General features: G+C 43.8%; 1 protein-coding gene across 3 annotated transcripts in view; it reads right to left on the bottom strand.

Moving 5' to 3' along the window:
- zbtb7c (zinc finger and BTB domain containing 7C) overlaps positions 1–22640 on the bottom strand; it is a 320643-nt gene that overhangs the window by 68671 nt on the left and 229332 nt on the right. For all 3 annotated transcript variants that reach the window (XM_073064055.1, XM_073064054.1, XM_073064056.1), the window contains one exon: positions 18587–18730. In XM_073064055.1, the coding sequence (XP_072920156.1) occupies positions 18587–18600 (14 nt within the window). In that variant the 5' untranslated portion in view covers positions 18601–18730. The remainder of the gene's footprint in view (positions 1–18586; positions 18731–22640) is intronic.

Raw genomic sequence — 22640 nt, forward strand, 5'->3', positions numbered from 1 at the left:
CAATCCTCATAGAGAGATCAGAAGTGGAGAGAGTGAGCAGTTTCAAGTTCCTGGGTGTTAAGATCTCTGAGGATCTAACCTGGTCCCAACATGTTGATGCAGTCATAAAGAAGGCAAGACAGTGGCTATACTTTATTTGGAGTTTGAAGTGATTTGGCATGTCAACAATACACTCAAAAACTTTTATAGTTGTACCGTGGAGAGCATTCTGACAGATTGCATCACTGTCTGGTATGGAGGGGCTACTGCACAGGACTGAAAGGAGCTGCAGAAGGTTGTAAATCTAGTCGGCTCCATCTTGGGTACTAGCCTACAAAGTACCCAGGACATCTTCAGGGAGCAGTGTCTCAGAAAGGCAGCGTCCATTATTAAGGACCTCCAGCACCCAGGGCATGTCCTTTTCCCACTGTTACCATCAGGTAGGAGGTACAGAAGCCTGAAGGCACACACTCAGTGATTCAGGAACAGCTTCTTCCCTCCTGCCATCCGATTCTTGAATGTACTTTGAAGCTTTGGACACTACCTCACTTTTTAAATATACAGTATATCTGTTTTTGCACATTTTTTAATAATCTATTCAATATACGTAATTGATTCACTTGTTTATTTATTATAATGTTTTATTTTATTTATTATTATTTTTTTCTCTCTCTGCTAGATTATGTACTTCATTGAACTGCTGCTGCTAAGTTAACAAATTTCACGTCACATGCCGGAGATAATAAACCTGATTCTGATTCTGAGCTTCTATCCCACTGTTATAAGACTCTTAAAATGTTTCCCTGGTATTATAGAATGGATGCTTGACCCAAAAAATCTACCTCATTATGATCTTGTAACTTTCCAGTCCTAAAGAAGCATTTTGGCCCAAAATATGGACTGTTTATTCCTCTCCATAGATGCTGCCATATCTGCTGAGTTCCTCCATCATTTTGTGTGTGTTGCCTGGATTTCTAGCATCTGCAGAATCTCTTGCGTTTAATATACAGTATATTGGTTACATTTTATTGTGCATTCAGTTATTATTTTATCTCAGTGCTCTGTGTAATGTTTTCATCTGTATGAACAGTATGTGAGACAAGCTTTTCACTGTATTTCGATACATGTGACCATAATAAACCAATTCTGTTGAGGGTGGGGTCAGATTGACCTACAGCCTGATTTGTTGTTGTGGGAGACTGTAAGACCATAAGACCATAAGACAGGGGAGCTGAATTAGGTCACTTGGCTCATTGAGTCTGCTCTGCTATTCAATCATGGCTGATCCTTTTTTTTCTCCTCCTCAACTCTAGTTCCCGGCCTTCTCTCTGTAACCTTTGATGCCATGTCCAATCAAGAACCTATCAATCTCTGCCTTAAATACACCCAACGACCTGACCTCCACAGCTGAAAGTGGCAACAAATTCCACAAATTCACCACCCTCTGGCTAAAGAAATTTCTCTGCATCTCTATTTTGAATGGACGTCTGTCTATCCTGAGGCTGTGCCCTCTTGTCCTAGACTCTCCTGCCATGGGAAACATCCTTCCCATATTTACTCTGTCTAGGCCTTTGAACATTTGAAAGGTTTCAATGAGATTCCCGCTCATCCTTCTGAATTCCATTGAGTACAAACCCAGAGCCATCAAACGTTCCTCATATGATAACCCTTCCATTCCTGAAATCATCCTTGTGAATCTCCTCTGGGCCCTCTCCAATGTCAATGCATCTCTTCTATGATGAAGAGCCCAAAACTGTTCACAATACTCAAGGTAAAGCCTCACCAGAGTCTTATAAAGCCTCAGCATCGCATCCTTGCTCTTGTATTCTAGACCTCATGGAATGAATGCTAACATGGCATTTGCCTTCCTCACCACCGACTCTACCTGCAAGTTAGCCTTCAGGGTGTTCTGCACAAGGACTTCAAAGTCCCTCTGCATCTCAGATTCTTGGATTTTCTCCTCGTTTAGAAAATAGCCTGCACATTTATTTCTACTACCAAAGTGCATGACCATACATTTTCCAACATATTTCATTTGCCACTTTTCTTGGCCATTCTCCTAATCTGTCTGTCCTTCTGCATCCTACCTGTTTCCTCAACACTACCTGCCCCTCCATCAATCTTCATATCATCTGCAAACTTGGCAACAAAGCCATCTATTCCATCATCTAAATCATTGATATACAGCATAAAAGGAAGTCGTCACAACACTGATCCCTGCGGAACACCACTAGTCACTGGCAGCCAACCAGTCAAGGATCCTTTTATTCCCACTTGCTGACTCCTTTCAATCAGCCAATGCTCTAAAAATCTTAGTAACTTTCCTGTAATACCATGGACTCTTTACTTGTTAAGCCGCCTCATGTGTGACACCTTGTCAAAGGCCTTCTGAAAATCCAAATGTACAACATCCACTGAATCCCCTTCATCTATCCTACTTGTAATCTCCTCAAAGAATTCCAACAGGTTCGTCAGCCAGGATTTTCCCTGAAGGAAACCATGCTGACTTTGAACTATCTTGCCCTGTGTCACCAAGTACTCCATAACTTCATATTTAACAATTGATTCTAACATCTTCCCAACCACTGAGGTCAGACTAACTGGTCTATAATTTCCTTTCTCCAGTCTTCCTCCTTTCTTAAAGAGTGGAGTGACATTTGCAATTTTCCAGTCCTCTGGCACCATTCCTGAGTCCAATAATTTTTGAAAGATCATTTCTAATGCCACCATAATCTCTAACGCTGCCTCTTTCAGAACCCTAGGGTGCAGTTCATCTGGTCCGGGTGACTTCTGTTCTTTTAGATCTTTCAGCTTTTTGAGCACCTTCTCCCTTGTAATAGTAACTGTACTCACTTCTCTTCCTTCACACACTACAACATCTGGCACATAGCTAATGTCTTCCTCAGTGAACACTGATGCAAATTACTCATTTAGTTGTTTTCCCAGAAATGCACACCATTGTTGCTCTGCTGACATCCCTGCCAACAGCTCATTCCAAGTTACTTTGGCAACTCCTCTCTCACACCACTGTAATTTCCCTTACTCCACTGAAATACTGCTACGTCAGACTTCACATTCTCCTTATCAAATTTCAAGTTGAACTCAATGATATTATGATCATGGGTTCCTAAGGGTTCTTTTACCTCTAAAAACTGTAGTGTGTGAAAATCCCAGGAGATCAGTAGTTTCAAACCACCTCATCTGGCACCAGCAATCATTCCACAGTCAACATCACATAGGTCACATTTCTTCTTTGTTCTGATGTCTGGTCTGAACAACAACTGAACCTCTTGACCATGTCTGCATGCTCTTATGCACTGAGTTGCTGCCACTCCTGGATACTATGGAGGTTAGTACCCATGATGGAGCTGACTAATTTTACAACTTTCTGCAGCTTACTTTGGTCCTGTGCTGTATTACCCCCCCCCCATACTAGACAGTGATACAGCCAGTCAGAATGCTCTCCACAGTACATCTGTAGACATTTGCGAGTGTTTTAGGTGACAAACCAAATCTCCTCAAACTCCTAATGAAATATAGCCACCATCTTGCCTTCTCTCTATTGATATGTTGTGTCCAGGTTAGGTCTTCAAGGATATTGACAATTAGGAACGTGAGACTGCTCACTCTCTCCACTTCTGATCCCTCTATCAGGACTGGTGTGTGTTTCCTCATTTCACCCTTTCTGAAGTCCACAATCAGTCCTTTGGTCCTATTGACGTTGTGCAAGACTGTTGCTGTGAAACCACTCCACGAGCTGGTATATTTTGTATCTGCCACATCCTCTATTCACCATCTGAGATTCTGCCAACAATGGTTGTATTGTCAGCAAATTTATGGATGGCATTTAAGCTGTCCCTAGCCACGCAGTCAAGAAAATTAACAACTCTTGTTACTAATTTCAATTCTTTAGCTTGGTACCAAATTGTTCCTAAAAGTAATACAATCGACAGAGTGAAACAGATGAAACATAATAAAAAGGCTCTTTGTTGCTATAAACTCAATCGCATGATACCCACATTCTCTTTTTGGGACTGAAGATTGATTTATTCTTCGTTTGTTCATTAGGTGCCATGTGGTATGATGTGGGTGATCATGGTCGATCCATGTCCATGATTGTTTATGGCAAATGTTTCTACAGAAACATTGCCTTCTTCTGGGCAGAGTCTTTGCAAGATGGGTGACCCCAGCCAATATCAATACTCTTCAGAGATTGTCTGCCTGGTGTCAGTGATCACATAACCAGGACTTGTGATATACACCAGCTGCTCATACAACCATCAACCACCTGCTCCCATGGCTCTATGTGACCCTGACTGGGGCTTAGCAGGTTCTACATCTTGCCAAAGGTGACTTGCATGCTAGCAGAGGGAAGGAGCACCTTACACCTCCTTTGGTAGAGACGTATCTCCCCCCCCCCCCCTATTTATTCTTCAGTGAACAGCAATGACTATTCACTGGGCATTTCAAGTTCAAGTTCAATTGTCATTCAAGCAAACACATGAATACAGTGAAATGAAACAGCAACTCTGGTGATTGAATCTGACTCTGCAGGAGTTCCTGAAAATGTTTCTGCTGTGGAATGTATGACAATCACATTGCTCTCTGTGCAATGTTCCTTCTGGGACACTGTAGGGAACCTGGACTACAGTATATTGTCCCAGGAACATACATTGTTATCTTCTATCTTGGAAAATAGGTTTCCCAAACCAGTCCCAGTCAATCCTTTCTTGTACACAAATCCTGTGTTTAAATTGCTGATTCCAGGGGGCATCATTGTAAGGTGATTGGAGGAAAGTATAGAGGAGATGTCAGAGGTTCTCCACTTTCCCCCCCTAATCCGAAGGTATATCAGTTAGTAGCTTAATTGGTCATTGTAAATTGTCCCGTGATTAGGCTAAGGTTTAATAGGTGGGATGCTGGGTGGTTCCGTTCACTGGGCCGTAAGAGCCTTTTCTGCATGATATCTCTAAATAAATAAATAGACACACGGATGATTGAAATGCAAAAAGCTACGTAGGAAAGGTTCAGTACGCTTAAAGGGTGGCACAGCATTGTGGTCCAAAGGGCCCGTACTGGGCTGTAACGTTCTGTTTCCATGTGGAGCCCAGCACCTCTGCGGAACAGAAAGCTGGAGCATTTGCACAAACCTTCAGACAGAGGTGCTGAATACAGATTTCATCTCAGCCTGAGCCTGAAAAGCGCCAGTCGTCAGGCAAATCCACTCTCGCCACAACTGCAGAATAGATAATCCACCCCCAGCAGTTCCCAGCATCTTGATTATTAGGAACAGTTCTGGGCTCCTCATTGAAGAAAAGATGTGCTGGGATTGGAGAGTGTTCAGAGGAGGTTCACAAGGATGATTCCGGGAATGAAAGAGTTATACGAGGAACATTTGATAGTGCTGTGTCTGTACTCGCTGGAAATTAGAAAGATGAGGGAGGGATCTCATTAAAATCTTTCGAATGTTGGAAGGCCTAGACATGGTAGATGTGGAAAGGATGCTTCCTGTGGTGGGGGAGTCTAGGACAAGAGGGCACAGCCTCAAAATGGAGGGGTATCCATTTAAAGCAGAAATGTGGAGAAATTTTTTTAGCCAGAGGGTGGTGAACTTGTGGAATTTATCACCACAGGCAGCTGTGGAGGCCCGGTCATCGGGTGTATTTAAGGCAGAGCTCAATAGGTTCACGATTGGACAGAGCATCAAGGGTTACAGGGAAAAAGCTGAGGAGGGGTAAAAAAGGATCAGCCATGATTGAATGGCAGAGCAGACTCAATGGGACAAATGGCCTAATTCTGCTCCTATCATTATGGTCTTAGATGCTACTCTGCAACCAATTCTACTCATGCCACGTGACATCAGAAGCAGCTAAGGGGACTGCACACAACAAAGATGATGGACCTGATTCCGACAATAGGACCAAAGACTCGCGTTCCAGAGCTTGTCATGCCTTTGGTCAAGCCATTTGATTACAGCAAGTTTAGAATTACCTTAAATAAATAGAATATATAATATCAGACTTGAGTCAGGAGTGTGCCAGAATTGTCAAGTTGAAAGATAACAAAGGCATGGATAAAGGCTTCGGCAGCAGCTGCATTTGAAGCAGAGATCGAGTCTGAGTTTGAAGTGAATATGGAAACAGCAGTATTAGTTAAGATACAGTCATAAATGCTGAAGTTCAAATTGGGGTTTCTAAGGTCAATGATCTATCGCACAGTCAATATAAAACCACAAGACTAAGACATAGAAGCAGAATTCGGTCATTCAACTCATCAAGTCTGTTCCTCCATTCCATTACGGTTGTTATATTATCCCTCTCAATCTGATTCTCCTGACTTCTCCCCACAACCTTCAACACCCTGACTAATCATGAACCTAAAAACCTCCACTTTAAATATACCCAATGACTTGGCCTCCACAGCCGTCTGTGGCAATAAATTCCACAGATTTACCACTCCGGTTAAATAAATACTTCCTCATCTCTATTCTAAATGGACGCCCCTCTATTCGGAAGCTATGACCCCTGGTCTGAGACTTCCCCCACTATAGGAAACATCCTCCCCACATCCACTCTATCTACGCCTTTCAATATTTGATAGATTTCAATGAGATCCCCCTCATTCTTCCAAGTGTCTGTAAGTACAGGCCCAGAGCAATCAAACGCTCTTCATATAAAAATCTATTCAATCCTGGAATCATTTTTGTGAACCTCCTTTGAACCCTCTCCAGTTTCAGCACATCCTTTCTAAGATAAGGGGCCCAAACCTGCTCTCAATACTCCAAGTGAGGCCTCACCAGAGCTGTATAAAGTTTCAATATTACATCCTTCCTTTTAAATTCTAGTTCTCTTGAAATGAACGCAAACATCGCGTGTGCCTTCCTTGTCACAGACTCAAGCTGCAAATTAACCTTTGGAGAATCCTGCACAAGGATTCCCAAGTCCTTTTGCATCTCAGTTTTTTATATTTTTTCTCCATTTAGAAAATAGTCAACCCTTTAATTTCTTCTACCAAAGTGCATGACCATACGCTTCCTGACACTGTATTCCATCTGCCATTTCTTTGCCCATTCTCCTAATCTGTTCTCCTGTAGCCTCTCTACTTCCTCAAAACTACCTCCCCCTCCAGCTATCTTCATATTGTCTGCAAACTTTTCAACTAAGCTATTAATTCCATCATCCAAATTATTGACCTATAACATAAAAAGAACTGGAGCAACACAGACCCCTGTGGAACACCACTAGTCACCGGCAGTCAGTCAGAAAAGGCTCCCTTTATTCACATTCTTTGCCTCCTCCCAATCAGACACTGCTTTATCCATGCTAGAATCTTTCCTGTAATACCCTGGGCTCGTAGCTTGTTAAGCAGCTTCATGTGTGGCACCTTGTCAAGCCCTATCCTGCTTGTTATTTTTTTCAAAGAATTCCAACGGATTCGTCAGGAAAGATTTTTCCTTGAGAAAACCAAGCTGACTATGGCCTATTTTATCATGTGCCTCCAAGTACCCTGAGACATCTTTTTTAATAATCGACTCCAACATCCTCCCAGCCGCTGGGGTCAGACTAACAGGCCTATCATTTCCTTTCTTCTGCCTCTTTTCCTTCTTGAAGATTGGAGTGACATTTGCAATCTTCCAGAACCATCCAGAATCTAGTGATTCTTTAAAGATCATTACTCATGCCTCCATGATCTCTTCAGCCACCTCTTTTGGAAAGCTAGGGTGTACAACATCTGGTCCAGGTGACTTATCTACTTTCAGACCTTTCAGTTTCCCAAGAACCTTCTCTCTAGTTAGCATGCACATCATGCCCCCGACACCTGTGAAGACTAATGCAAAATACTTAATCAGCTCGTCCGCCATTTCATTGTCCCCCATTACTACCTCTCCAGCATAATTTTCCAGAGGTCTATTATCCACTTTCATCTCTCTTTTACACTTCATGTATCTAAAGACACTTTTAGTATCCTCTTTAGCAGCTAGCTTACTCTCGTATTCTACCTTTACCTTCTTAATGACTCTTTAGTTGCCTTCTGTTGGTACTTAAAAGCTTCCCAATACTCTGTTCCTACTAATTTTTGCTCAATTATATGCCATCTCATTGGCTTTTATGTGGGCTTTGATGGTTGTGTCATCTTTCCTTGAGAATACTTCTTCCTCTTTGGGATGTATATAACCAATGTCTTCCGAAATGCTTCCAGAAATTCCCACTATTGTTGCTGTGCTGTCATCCCTGCCAGTATACTTTTCCAATCAATTCTGGCCAACTCCTCTCTCATGCCTCTGTAATTCCCTTTACTTCAGTGCCATACTGGTATATCTGATTTTAACTTCTCCTCCTCAAATTCCAGGGTGAATTCGATCATATTATGATCACTTTGCCTGCAGGGTTCTCTTACCTTAAGTTCTCTAATCAATTCTTGTTCATTGCACAACACCCAATCCAGAATAGCTGATCCCCCCGTGGGCACAACAACAAGCTGCTCTAAAAAAGCCAGCCCACAGGCAATCTACAAATTCCCCCTCTTGGAATCCAGCACCAACCTGATTTTCCCCAGCTACCTAATATTGAACATAAGAAATAGGAGCAGGAGTCGGCCATCTGGCCCATCAAGCCTGCTCCGCCATTCAATAAGATCATGGCTGATCTGGCCATGGACTCATCTCCATCTACCTGCCTTCTCCCCATAACCCTTAATTCCCCTACTATGCAAAAATCTATCCTACCATGTCTTAAATATATTTACAGATGTAGCTTCCACTGCTTCATCGGGCAGAAAATTCCACAGATTCACCACCCTCTGGGAAAAGTTCCTCCTCATCTCCATCCTAAATCTATTCCCCCGAATCTCGAGCTATGTATCCTAGTTCTAGTCTCGCTTATCTGTGGAAACAACTTTCCTGCCTCAATCTTATCTATCCCTTTCATAGTTTTGTATATTTCTATAAGATCTCCTCTCATTCTTTTGTATTCTGGCAAGTATGGTCCCAGGAGACACAATCTCTCCTCATAGTCGAACCCCCTCATCTCTGGAATCAACCTGGTGAACCTCCTCTGCACCGCCTCCAAAGCCAGTATATCCTTCCTCAAGTCAGGAGACCAGAACCGCACACAGTACTCCAGGTGTGGCCTCACCAGTACCCTATATAGTTGCAGCATGACCTCCCTGCTCTTGAATTCAATCCCTCTAGCAATGAAGGCCAAAATCCCATTTGCCTTCTTGATAGCCTGCTGCACGTGCAAACCAACCTTTTGTGATTCATGCACAATCACTCCCAAGTCCCTCTGCACAGCAGCATGCTGCAACTTTTCACCATTTAAATAATAATCTGCTCTTCCATTTTTCCTTTCAAAGTGGATGACCTCGAATTTACCAATATTGTATTCCAACTGCCAGACCCTTGCCCACTTCCTTTGGCATGCATTTTCTATCTCCCTTTGTCATTTGTAGACCACATCCTTACTACTGTTTGGGATTCTCTATACAACTTCCATCAGGGTCTTCTTACTCTTGCAGTTCCTTAGCTCTATCCACAATGATTCAATTCCTTCTGACCCTGTGTCACCTCCTTTCAATGATTTCCAATCATTTTTACCAACAGAGCAACACCACCCCCTCTGCCTTCATGCCTATCCTTCCTTGGATGTGTATCCTTGGACATTAAGCTCCCAGCTGTAATCTTTCAGCCATGATTCATTGATGCCTACAACATCTTACCTGCCAATCTGTAACTGTGCTTCAAGTTCATCCACCTAATTCCGTGTACTGTGCCCATTCAAATATAACACCTTCTGTCCTGCATCCACGCTTAACAATTTTGTTCGCTTTTACATTGTAACTCATCCTGTTGACTGCAATTTTGCCCTATCAACAGCCTCTCCTCACTACACATCACCTCTGTTTGTAAACCAGCTACCTCATCTTCAGCAATATCATCCGCCTTTCCTACGATACTTCTTGCATTGAAATACACCCAGCTCAGGACACTAGTCACACCATGCTTAAGCATTTGATTCTTAACTTTGTCTGAGGTCTTACCAACATCTGTCTCCACAGCCTCTCCACTAACTGTTCTGGCACTCTGGTTCCCATCCCCGTGCAACTCTTGTTTAAACCCCACCTGCAGCATTAACAAACCTTCCCGCTGGGATATTAGTCCCCTCCATTTCAGGTACAAACTGTCCCTTCTGTATGGGTCCCACCTTTCCTGGAAGAGAGACCAATGATCCAAGCATCTTATGCCCTCCCTCCTACACCAAATCCTTAGCCACGTGTTAAGCTGTATAATCTGCCTAGCTCTGGCCTCACTGGCACGTGGCACATCCTGAGATCACAACCCTGGAGGTCCTGCCCTTTAATTTAGCACCTAAATCCCCGAACTCTTTATGCAGAACCTCGTCACTCATCTTCCCCATGTCATTGGTACCTGCATGGACCATGACTTCTGTCTGTTCACCTTCCCACTTAAGAATGCTGAGTGCTTGGTTCCAATTATCCCATATCCTGGCACTGGGGAGGCAATGTATCACCCAGGAATCTCGCTCTCGCCCACAGAACCTTCGACTTTAAGACCATAAGACATAGGAGCAGAATTCAGCCCATCGAGTCTGCTCCGCCATTCCATAATGGCTGATCCCAGATCCCACTCACCCCCATGTCCTTTGATGCCCTGACTGATCAGAAAACTATCAACTTCCACCTTAAATATACCCATGGACTTGGCCTCCACCACAGTCTGTGGCAGAGCATTCCACAGATTCACTACTCTCTGGCTAAAAAAAATTCTTCCTTACCTCCATTCTAAGAGGTTGCCCTGCAATTCTGAGGGGGTGCCCTCCGGTTCTGGTTACAACCACCTTAGGAAACATCCTCTCCACTTCCATCCTTTCTGGTCCTTTCAACATTCGGTCAGTTTCCAAGAGATCCCCCCGCATTCTTCTAAATGCCAGTGAGTACAGGCCCAAAGCTGCCAAACACTCCTCATACATTCCATAATCATCCTTGTAAACCTCCTCTGGACTCTCTCCAATGACAACACATCCTTTCCAAGATGGCCCACAACTGTTGACAATACTCCATGTTTGGCCTAACGAGTGTCTTATAAAACCTCAGCATTATCTCCTTGCTTTTATATTCTATTCCCCTTGAAAGAAATGCCAACATTGTAATTGCCTTCTTTACCACAGACTCAACCTGTAAATTAACCTTCTGGGAATCTTGCACAAGGTCTCCTAAGTCCCTCTGAACCTTCTCTCCATTTAGATAATAGTCTGTACCTTTGGTTCCTTTTACCAAAATGCATTATCATACATTTCCCCACACTATGTTCCATCTGCCACTTTTTTTGCCATTCCTCCAATTTGTCAAAGTCCTTCTGCAATCGCACTGCGTCCTCAGCACTACCTACCCCTTCACCTGTCTTTGTATCATCTGCAAACTTTGCCAGAAAACCATCAATTCTATTATCCAAATAATTGACAAACAATGTGAAAAGCAGTGGAACACCACTAGTCACTGGCAGGCAACCAGAAAAGGCCCCCTTTATTCCCACTCGCTGCCTCCTGCCTGTCAGCCATTCCTCTATCCATGCCAGTATCTTCCCTGTAATGCCATAGGATTTTATTTTGTTTAGCAGCTTCATGTATGGCACCTTCTGAAAATCCAAGTAAATGATAACCACTGCTTCTCCTTTATCCTTTGTAATAGCAATGGCATTCACCCCTGCCCCCCGACACTCCAGGACCTCTGGCGCACTGTCTGTAGCAGACTAACGCGTTCCGGGATTTCATAGCTCTGGAGGCAGGCGGACTCGAGGTCAGCGTTGCTGCAGGGAACTGGTGTGCCGTAGGAGACAGAGATCGAAAGCAGCGGGCTGGCTGCTGACTGAGATCTTTGGGCACAGAGCTCAGAAGAAGCGACACAACAGATTTTTAACATCATAAATCAGCGAGTTGTTTGTTGTGTCTCCCCTCTCACTGTGGAACGGGGACATCTCTTTCTCCCTTATTAGGGAGAGGGAGAGAGCCTGTGGCGTGTCAAGTTACCGGGGGAACGAGTAGTCTTTGGGGTAACTGCAAGTCCGTGTCTTTATTGATGCTTTGCTGCACGCTTGAGTGCTCGGTGGAGGGTGCCGATGCTCTTTTGCTAGAGGGGGGGTCGTTGCTTTGCTGGTGCTTATGCATGGGAGGGGGGAGCTGGGGGGTACTTTGGGGTTCTAACATTTAACTGTCATTCATTCTTTGGGGCACTCCTGTTTTTGTGGATGTTTACAAAGAAAAAGCATCTCAGGATGTATATTGTATACATTTCTCTGACATTAGCTGTACCTTTGAAACCTCTGAAGTACTCATTAAGTTCCTCTGCTATTTCTTTGACCCCCTTTACTACCTCACCAGCGTCATTTTTCAGTGGTCCAATATCAACTCTCACCTCCCTTTTACTCCTTATATAACTGAAGAAACTTTCAGTATCTTGCTTTATATTATTGGCTAATTTGCCCTCATTTTCATCTTTTCTCTTCTTATAGCTTTTTAAGTTGCCTTTAGTTGGGTTTTAAAAGCTTCCCAATCATCCAACTTCCCACTCACTTTTGCTACCTTATATGCCCTTTCCTTGGCTTTTATGCAGTCTTTAACTTCCCATGTCAGTCACAGTTGCCCAGCCCTGCCATTTGAGAATTTCTTCTGTGGGATCTTCTATCCATTCCCCTAACTAACGAATCCCCTCTCACCGCAGTGTATGTATTCGGCCCCTTCCCTTCTGAGTCTCAGAGACAGACACGGTGCCAGAGACCCCACCACTGTGACTCTCCTCTGTTTCCACAGCCCCCTCAACAGTATCCAAAGTGATGTACCTGTTGTTGAGGGGGTGGCCACAGGGGTATCCTGCACTGGCTCCTTTCTCCTTCCTGACTGTCACCCAGTTCCCTGTGTCCTGCACCTTGCGTGTAACTACCGCTCTATATGTCATATCTAATACCCCATTCGGGTTCCCGAATGATCTGGAGTTCATCTAGTTCCAACATGGTCTTTTAGAAGCTGCAGCTGGATGCACTTCTCACAGTTGTAGTCGTCAGGGACACTGGAGGTCCCCTTGCCTTCTCGCATCCTGCAACAGGAGCGTTTCACCGTCCCTACTGTCCCTAGCTGAGCAGATATAAAGAGAATGAAAAACGTCAGCTTTTTTGTTCCTTTGCTTTCTCTGACTGAAGTGTTTCTTCACAGAAGCCATGAAGAGCTAAAGCCTCAAGTTCACCACTCTGACTCTGTCCCCTCAGATGAGGGCCACTGCTCCTGCCCCTGCCTTACTTTAATTTGCTCTTACCTATCAATCCCAGACACCGATTGGCCGCTGGTCAAAGCTCTATTACGCAGCCACAAACCACTCCTGCCTTTTATCCTCAGGCAGTGGACCTGATTGAAATCCTCTCTTCTCCAAACTTCTGATGTCCAGACTGGCCTCTGGTCAAACCTCTATTAAACTCTGTTACAGTCCCAGAACTAGCAAGTGCTCCTCATATGTTAACCCTGTCATTCCCAGAATCATTCTCACGAACCTCCAGTGGACCCTCTCCAATACCAGCACATCTTTTTTTTAGATTAGTGGCCCAAAACTGCTCACAATACCCCATGTGTGGTTTGACCAATGCCCTTAAATTTCAGAACATTTGAATTTTAGGTATACAAAATTATGAGGGTATTGCTAGGGTAAATGCAATCAGACTTTTTCACTTAGGTTTGCTGAGACTAGAACTAAAGGTTAAGGGTGAAAGGTGAAATGTTAAAGGAGAACATGGGGGGAACTTCTTCACTCAGAAAGTGGTGGGAGTGAGGAATGAGCTGCCAGTATAACTGGTGGATGTGGGTTCAATTTCAACATTAAAAAGATGTTTGGATAGGTACATAGATGGGAGAGGTACGGAGGGCTATATCCAGGCGTAGGTTGATGGGACAGGGTAGAATTCAAGTTTGGTAAGGACTAGATGGGCCAAAGGGTCTGTTTCCTGTGCTGTAATGATTTATGACTCTAACCCACAGGTCTAACTATAATTTTGTCCAGTGAGTGCATGAATTGAAATCATTTTAAATCTGAATAAATTTGCAGTAATTTCAGCAGTGGTCCTATGTGCCAAATGTGGATGAAGTTATTTTTCATTTGGCAATTCCATTGTGGTAATAGGCGTGTGCTTGCAGGCACTTTGAGGATGAAGCCTTTGGCAGACACGCTGGGAGATCTCAGGGCAGTATCTGAGAGGACAACTCCCAGCCACTCGTCTGCATCCCGGTTCCGTTTCAGTCACTCACGGGCTGTGGCTGGTGCTAGCAGAGCAAGCAGTCAAATTCACACGCCTCACTAGCAGTGAAAGCAATAAGAAAGACATCCTAAATACAACAGTGTGACATGAAATTAACCATACTGATTTTGACACAATAACTGCCAAAAATAATTCTTTGTAGAAGAATGCAATCGGACCAGGCAATGTTTTTTTCTTATTTCATTTCACAAGGCCCACTTCTTCCAGCACAACTCAGTTTCAAACAACTGTTTCCATCTCCCGGATAAACAGCTGAATTTATTGTTGCCCATCTATCTACTCAGGTTCAATTTAATCACATCATAGCCTGACAGATGTTTATAGGACTGCCAGTGTAACTTCCAGAAAGACAACTGGAAGATAGCAGACACGAGGAAATCTGCAGATACTGGAAATTCAAACAACACACACACACAAAATGCTGGTGGAACACAGCAGGGCAGGCAGCATCTATAGGAGAGTCCTGACGAAGGGTCTCGGCCCCAAACATCGACAGTGCTTCTCCTATAGATGCTGCTTGGCCTGCTGCATTCCACCAGCATTTTGTGTGTGTTGTTGTTGGAAGATAGCAGATTATACAACAGCATACTTATCGCCCATTCCTGAAGCTTAACAGCGTCTTAATGTTGATTTCTCTAACATATAGAAATTTCTACCACTTCCCCTTCTCTTTTTTTTCCAGTACCCATCCTGGTTCCCCTCTTACCCCATTCCTTTCTCCTCACCTGCTTATCATGTTCCCCCGGTGCTTCTCCTCCTTCCCTTTCTCCCATGCTCCATTCTCCTATCCTATCAGATTCATTCTTCTTCACCCTTTACCTTTTTCACCTATCACCTCCCAGCTTCTTACTTCATCACTCCCTCCCTCACCCACCTGTCTTCCCCCTCACCTGGTCTCACCTATCACCTGCCAGCTTGTTCTCCTTCCTCTCCCCCCACCTTATTCTGGCATCTGTCCCCTTCCTTTCCAGTCTTGGCCCAAAATGTCAGCTGTTTAATTCCCTCCGTAGATGCTGTCTAATCTGCTGAGTTCCTCCAGCATGCTACGTGAATTTCCAGCATCTGCTGTATCTCTTGGCTGACAAACAGTCTTTGATTTGAAACATTAACTCTGCTTCTCTTGACACAAATTCAAGATTCAAGATTATTTAATGTCATTTCCGATACACAAGTGTAAATGAGAAGGAAATAACTGTTACTCCAGCTCTGATGCAGCACAAACACAATAAGATGAACACAATAATAATAAAAACACAATAACTATAAATACATCAGGCAGCATATATACAAAGATTAATTGTATGTCCATAAGATGACTGACAGGAAATGAAGCCTGACCTGCTGAGTATTTCCGGGATTATCTGTTTTTACCTTTGTTTGCCAGCATCTGTGGTTTTTGTGATTTTACACTGCTAATACTGCCTTTGCAGGTAGGCAGTTTGATTTATTAACATAACTGAGAAGCGACAAGCAGCTTGTATTCACTATAAATACAGTAACCTGGAGATGGGTTGGAAAAGCATTTCCACCACACCCCTGCCATCCCACATGCTCCTGGTAATGGAATGGCGTGGCAGCCTAAATAAAGCTGTAGACGGAAACAATTTGAAGTAACTGCTTTCCAAACACAGGCGAGAATAGAATTCATTTTTAGATGTTTATTTTGCACGATGCAGCTTTACTTGGCCAGGCAGCCACAGTGAGGCATTTCCCGGTCAAACTGTGCCCATTGTAAAACTGAAATGGACACTTTTTAGCAGAGTACCGTTTAGTGTGTCTGAACCTTCGCTGATAGCGGGCACGCACTTGGCGTAATTGTACGGAGTCATGAACGGGCAGAAACAGGGTGGACAGAATATAGATGGAAGAATCAAGGAGCACAAGAGTTTTGAAATGGTGAGAGTTTTAAAAAGTTGGTGCTCAGATGGCCGTGTTGTCTGTGTATACAGATATTCCTGGTTCCTTCCTTCCTTTCCCCACCTTTCAACACAGAACGCTTCAGCACAGTGCAGCCTCTTCAGACCATGATATTGTGCCGATCTTTTAAACTACTCGATGATCAATCTAACCCTTTCCTCCTACATAACCCTCCACTTTTCTATTATCCATGTGCCTCTCCAAGAGCCTCTCAAATACCCCTAATGTATCTGCCTCTACCACCACCTCTGGCAGGGTGTTTCATGCACCCAACACTCTGTGTAAAAAACCTACCTCTGACATTCCCCTTACAATTTCCTCCCATCACCTTAAAATTATGCCCTCTGGGATTAACCATTTCAGCCCTGGGAAATGCACTTGATCTATGGCTTTTATCATCTAGTACATCTCTATCAAGCCATCTCTCATTCTCCTTCACTCCAAGGAGAAAATTCCTAGCTTGCTCAACCTGTCCTCATAACACATGCTCTCAAATCCAGTTAGCAATCTGGTAAGTCTTCTCTGCACTCTCGCTAAAGCTTCCACATCCTTCCTATAATGAGGTGACCAGAACTGAACACAATACTCCAAATGTGATCAATCCAGGATGTCATAGAGCTCACGACTCTTGAACTTAATCCTTTGAGGACCAAGGCACCACATGCTTTCTTAAAAACCCTATCAACTTAAACATAAGACGTAGAAGAGTACAACACAGGGACAGGCCATTCAGACACAATGTTGTGCTGAACCAGCTAAAAAGCAAATCAAAAACATCCAAACACTAATCCCTCCTACCCACACCGTGCCCATAACCCTCCATCTTCCTTCCATCCACACGTCTTTCAAAAGCTTCTAATGTATTTGCCTTGACTACCATATCAGGCAGTACATTTCAGGCACCCACCCCTCTCTGAGTAAAAAACTTACCCCTCACATCCCCCTTAAACCTACTCCCTCTCACCTTCAATGCATGCCCTGCGGTATCAGACGTTTCAACCCTGGGAATCAGATACTCTCTGTCCATTCTATCTATGCCTCTCATAATCTTGTCAACCTCATCAGATCTCTTCTCAGCTTCTGTCACTTCAGAGAAGGCAACTTAAGTTTACCCAGCCTCTTGTGGTAACACATGCTCTCTAAACCAGGCAGCATCCTGGTAAGTCACCTCTGCACCCTCTCCAAAGCCTCAACATCCTTCCTATAGTGGGGCGACCAGAACTGTAGCAATATGCCAGGTGTGGCCGAACCAGAGTTTTATAAATTCACAAAATAACCTCTTGACTTTTGAACTCAATGCCTTGACTAATAAAATCAAGCCTTCATAACCAGCTAATTGAACTGTGGCCACTTTCAAGGAGCTGTGAACTTGGATAACAAGATCTCTCTGCTCAGCCTTGCCCTACTGAGGTGCAAAACCTCACATTTACGTGGGTTAAGCTCCATCTGCCATTCCTCAGCCCATACCTGCAACTGATCTGTATCGTGCTCTATTCTTTTCCAGTCTTCTACACTATCCACAACTACACCAATCTTGGTGTCAACCGCAATTCTGAATCCAAACAGCTGATTCGCCACAGACCCCATGCACCGTAATCTTCTGGATTAACCTCCCATGGGAGACTTTGTCAAAAGCCTTACTAAAATCCATGTCGTCAACATCCACTGCCCTACCCTCATCAATCTCTCTCGTCACCTTGTCAAAACACTCAATCAAGTTGGTGAGGAACAACCTGTCACGCGTAAAGACATAATTACGCCATGGGTTTCCAAATGCCCATATATCCGATCCCTGCGAATTTTCTCCAGCAATTTCCCTACAACTGATGTGAGACTCACCAGTCTTTAGTTCCCAGCATTTTCCCTTCTTCCTTTCTTAATCAAAGTTGTGCAGCAACTTTGCAGGATCTATGGATGTGAACACCAAGGTCCTTCTGCTCCTCCACACTGCTAAGAATCCTGCCCTTAACCCTATATTCAGCCATCAAATTCAACCTACCAAAGTGCATCACCTCTCACTTTTCTGGGTTGAACTCCATCAGCCACTTCTCAGCCCAGCTCTGCATCCTGTCAATGTCCTGCTGTAACATCTAACAGCCTTCTGTATTATTCACAACACCCTCAAGCTGCAGACTTACAGATCTACCCTTCCACATCCTCATCCAAGTCACTTAGGGATCCCAGAACAGATCCCCATGGAACACCACTGGTCACTGACCTTCAGGCAGAATAAACTCCATCTCCTACCACCCTCTGTTTTCAGTTATGAGCTGTGCTTGAACCATGCTTATACATGCAGTGGCCCTAATGTCACTGTCTGCTGCTGAACAAATCAAAGGAGGGTGTAATTACAATGAGAATTGCTCGTGAGCATACCTGACAGATTTCATCCCGCCGTTGGTTGTGCGGTGACCTCAGGCAATGGTGCCCATGATGTATCCTGCAGCCTGGAGAGATGCTGAACTCACGGGGGCTCTGTCCTGAGTGGGTCACCTCTCTCCTGCTCCTTACTGCCTTTGCCTAGATGGAGAATTCAAAGAAGGGTGAATGAGATTTTCACTAAGCTAACATTGTGGGCTTGAGGATGAAATGGGTTAAATGTCAATAGTAAGGAGGATCTGACTGAGGTTTATAAAATCATGAGAGGCTTAGATAGAGTCAGTATCTTTTTTCCCAGGGTTGAAATGTCTAATATCAGAGGGCATCAAAGGTTCATTTTATTATCAAAGTATTATACAGAGTACAACTCTGAGATTTTGCCTTCTCCAGATATCCATGCATGACGAACCTGTTGGAATTCTTTGAGGAGATTACAGGTAGGATAGATAAAAGGGGTGCAGTGGATGTTGTATATTTGAACTTTCAGAAGGCTTTTGACAAGGTGTCACACATGAGGCTGCTTACCAAGTTAAGATCCCATGGTGTTACAGGAAAGTTATTGGCATGGCTGGAGCATTGGCTGATTAGTAGGAGGCAGTGAGTGGGAATAAAAGGATTCATTTCTGGTTGGGTGCCAGTGACTAGTGGTGTTCCACAGGGTTTGGTGTTATGAATACTTTTTATGCTGTATATCAATGATTTAGATGATGGAATAGATGGCTTTGTTGCCAAGTTTGCAGATGATATGAAGATTGGTGGAGGGGCAGGTAGTGGTGAGGAAACAGGTAGGGAGCAGACGTTAATGTCCCAGAGTGGACGAGTCAGTCCATACCTGAATCTTACTGAGTATTTGGGCAGGACTTGGAAAGGGCTCATGATCCCCATGCAATCTGACAAAGCTTGAGCAGTTTTGTAAAGAAAAACTTGGAAAAACTGCAGTGTGCAAAGCTAATAGAAACCTATCCACACTGACTCAAGGCAGTGGATAGAGGGGAACAGATGGACGTTATTTACTTGGATTTTCAGAAGGTGTTTGATAAGGTGCCACATAAAAGCCTTATCCATAAGATAAGGATGCATAGAGTGGGGGTGATGTATTAGCATTGATAGAGGATTGGTCAACCAATAGAAAGCAGAGAGTTGGGATACATGGGTGTTTTTCTGGTTGGCAATCAATGGTGAGTGGTGTGGGCAGAAAATATGGAGAGTCTGTTGAGAGATATAGATAGGTTAAGTGAGTGGGCAAGGGTCTGGTAGATTGAGTATAATGTTGATAAATGCGAGGTCATCCACTTTGGAAGGGAAAATGGAAAAGCAGATTATTATTTAAATGGTAAAAAATTGCAGCATGCTGCTGTGCAGAGGGACTTGGGAGTGCTTGTGTATAAATCACAAAAGGTTGGTTTGCAGGTGCAGCCGGCTGTCAAGAAGGCAAATGGAATGTTGGCCTTAATCACTAGAGTGACTGAACTTAAGAGCAGGGAGGTTATGCTGCAACTGTACAGGGTACTGGTGAGGCCACATTTGGAGTACTGTATACAGTTCTTGTCTCCTTACTTGAAGAAGGATATACTGGCTTTGGAGGCAGTGCAGAGGAGGTTCACCGGGTTGATTCCAGAGATGAAGGGGTTAGACTATGAGGAGAGATTGAGTCGTCTGGGACTGTACTCGCTGGAATTCAGAAGAATGAGAAGCGATCTTATAGAAACATATAAAATTATGAAAGGGATAGATAAGATAGAGGCAGGAAAGTTGTTGCCATTGGTAGATGAGACTAGACCAAGGGACATAGCCTCAAGATCCGGGGGAGTAGATTTAGGACGGAGATGAGGAGGAACTGCTTTTCCCAGTGAGTGGTGAATCTGGTATTCTCTACCCGATGAAGCAGTGGAGGCTTCCTCAGTAAATATTTCAGACAAGGTTGGATAGATTTTTGCATAGTAGGGGAATTAAGGGTTATGGGGAAAAGGCAGGTAGGTGGAGATGAGTCCATGGGCAGATCAGCCATGATCTTATTGAATGGCGGAGCAGGCTCGATGGACTAGATAGCCGACTCCTGCTCCAATTTCTTATCTTCTTATGTGCTTTATATTTGTAATTAATTTAGATCACTTTGAAGAGACCTGTTTTCCCTTTAACATGAAAGAATCTTTTTTGTTGATCAGTGTCAAAAAAGCCAAATTAAATCTACCGGTACTTTGATTCAATATTGTAAAACAATAAAACATGAAAGCTTCCTCGGGGGGCGGGGTGAATACTTTTTATAGGCACTGTTTCTACACAGATCAATTGTATGTCCATAAAGTGACACTAGGCTGTACATAGGGTGACTGACGGGAAATAATAAGGTCATGGAGATGGTTAGATAGACATATGAATGTAAGGAAAATGAAAGGATATGAGCGATTAGTCCATTGCAGTGCATAATAATTTACAGTTTTTATTGTTATATATTGCGATGTACTGCTGCTGCATACCAAGTACCACCACATGTGCCAGTGACGTTAAATCTGATTCTGAAACTGATTCCAGTTTAGTTGGCCATTGATAATGATTTAATTGGTTCAACACAACATTGTTGCAAAGGGCCTGTTCCTGTGCTGGACTATTTTAAGGTGAGGATGAGAGAGAGGCTTGTGGGGGGTATTTGCAGAGTATGTTTGTGCAAATGTGCGTGAGTGTGTCCGCAAAAGACAGCAGTATTTTTAGTGGAACACGCTTTGCTAGATGATGAGTTGTTTTTGTGTGGCCTCAGCAGGACCACTGCGTGCCAGGGCCAAGGCTGGCCGAGCAATTGCAGGACAATCTCGGGGGGAGCAGGAGCAGGCAGCAACAACAGAGCGAAAATTGCGATGAGGCCCTGCAGAGTGAATACTGGGAGCTAGGCAGAGGTCGAAAAGTAGGATGTTAAGTATGTAATATTTGGATTATTTCCGGTGCTATATATATAACAATATGAATGTGCGGAGTGTGTAGAAAAGAGGGATCTGAGAATACAGATCCATAACTCCTTGAAAGGAGCATCACAGGAAGATAAGGTCATACAAAGAAAGCTTTTGGCACATTAGCCTTCATAAATGAATGTACTGAGTACAGGACTGGGATGTTATGTTGAAGTTGTACACAACATTGGTATGGTTTAACTTAGAGTATTGGGTGCAGTTCTGGCCACCTACCTAGAGGAAAAATGTAAATAAGATTGATAGAGCAGAGAAAACTTACAAGGATGTTACCGGGACTTGAGGATCTGAGTTATAGGGAAAAGTTCGAAAAGTTTATTCTTTATTCCTTGGAATGTAGGAGATTGAGAGGACATTTGATAGAGGTATATGAAATTGAGGGGTATAGATAGGGTAAATGCAGGCAGGCTTTTTCCATTGAGGTTTTGTGAGACAGCAACGAGAAGTCATGGGTTCAGGGAGAAAGGTGAAACATTTAAGGGAAACTTCTTCACTCAGAGAGCGGTGAGAGTGTGGAACAAGCTGCCAGCGGAAGTGGTGGAAGGGTTTTAATTTCAACATTCAAGAGAAATTTGGATAGGTACATGGATGGGAGGGCTACGGAGACTATCATCTCAGTGCAGGTTGATGGACTAGGCAGAGTAAGAGTTCAGCATAGAGTAGCTGAGCCGTTTCTGTTCTGTAGCGTTCCATAACTCTTTGACTCTCTATGCAGATGAATGTGCAGCTGATGAGCCAGTGCAGGAGGGAGAGCTTCAGGCTTGTGAGGACACTGGGACCTCTTCTGGGGCAGCGGAGACCTGTAAAGGAGGGCTGGATTACACGTCATTTAGAGGAGGATCAATATCTTGGCAGGGAGATTTGCTAGAGCCACTCAGAGGAGTTTAAACTAGTCTGGCAGGAGATTGGACCCATAGCAGTAATGTGGCAGATGAGAAAGTAAATGCAACTGAGCAAGAAATGTAGACAGGTCAGGCAGGGAGTGTGCAAGGTCTGACAGTCGGGCAGGGAGTGTGCAAGGTCTGACAGTCAGGCAGGGAGTGTGTAAGGTCTGACAGTCGGACAGGGTGTGTGCAAGGTCTGACAGTCAG

Source organism: Hemitrygon akajei, chromosome 13, assembly GCF_048418815.1.
Source record: "Hemitrygon akajei chromosome 13, sHemAka1.3, whole genome shotgun sequence".
NCBI classification, from domain to species: Eukaryota; Metazoa; Chordata; class Chondrichthyes; order Myliobatiformes; family Dasyatidae; genus Hemitrygon; species Hemitrygon akajei.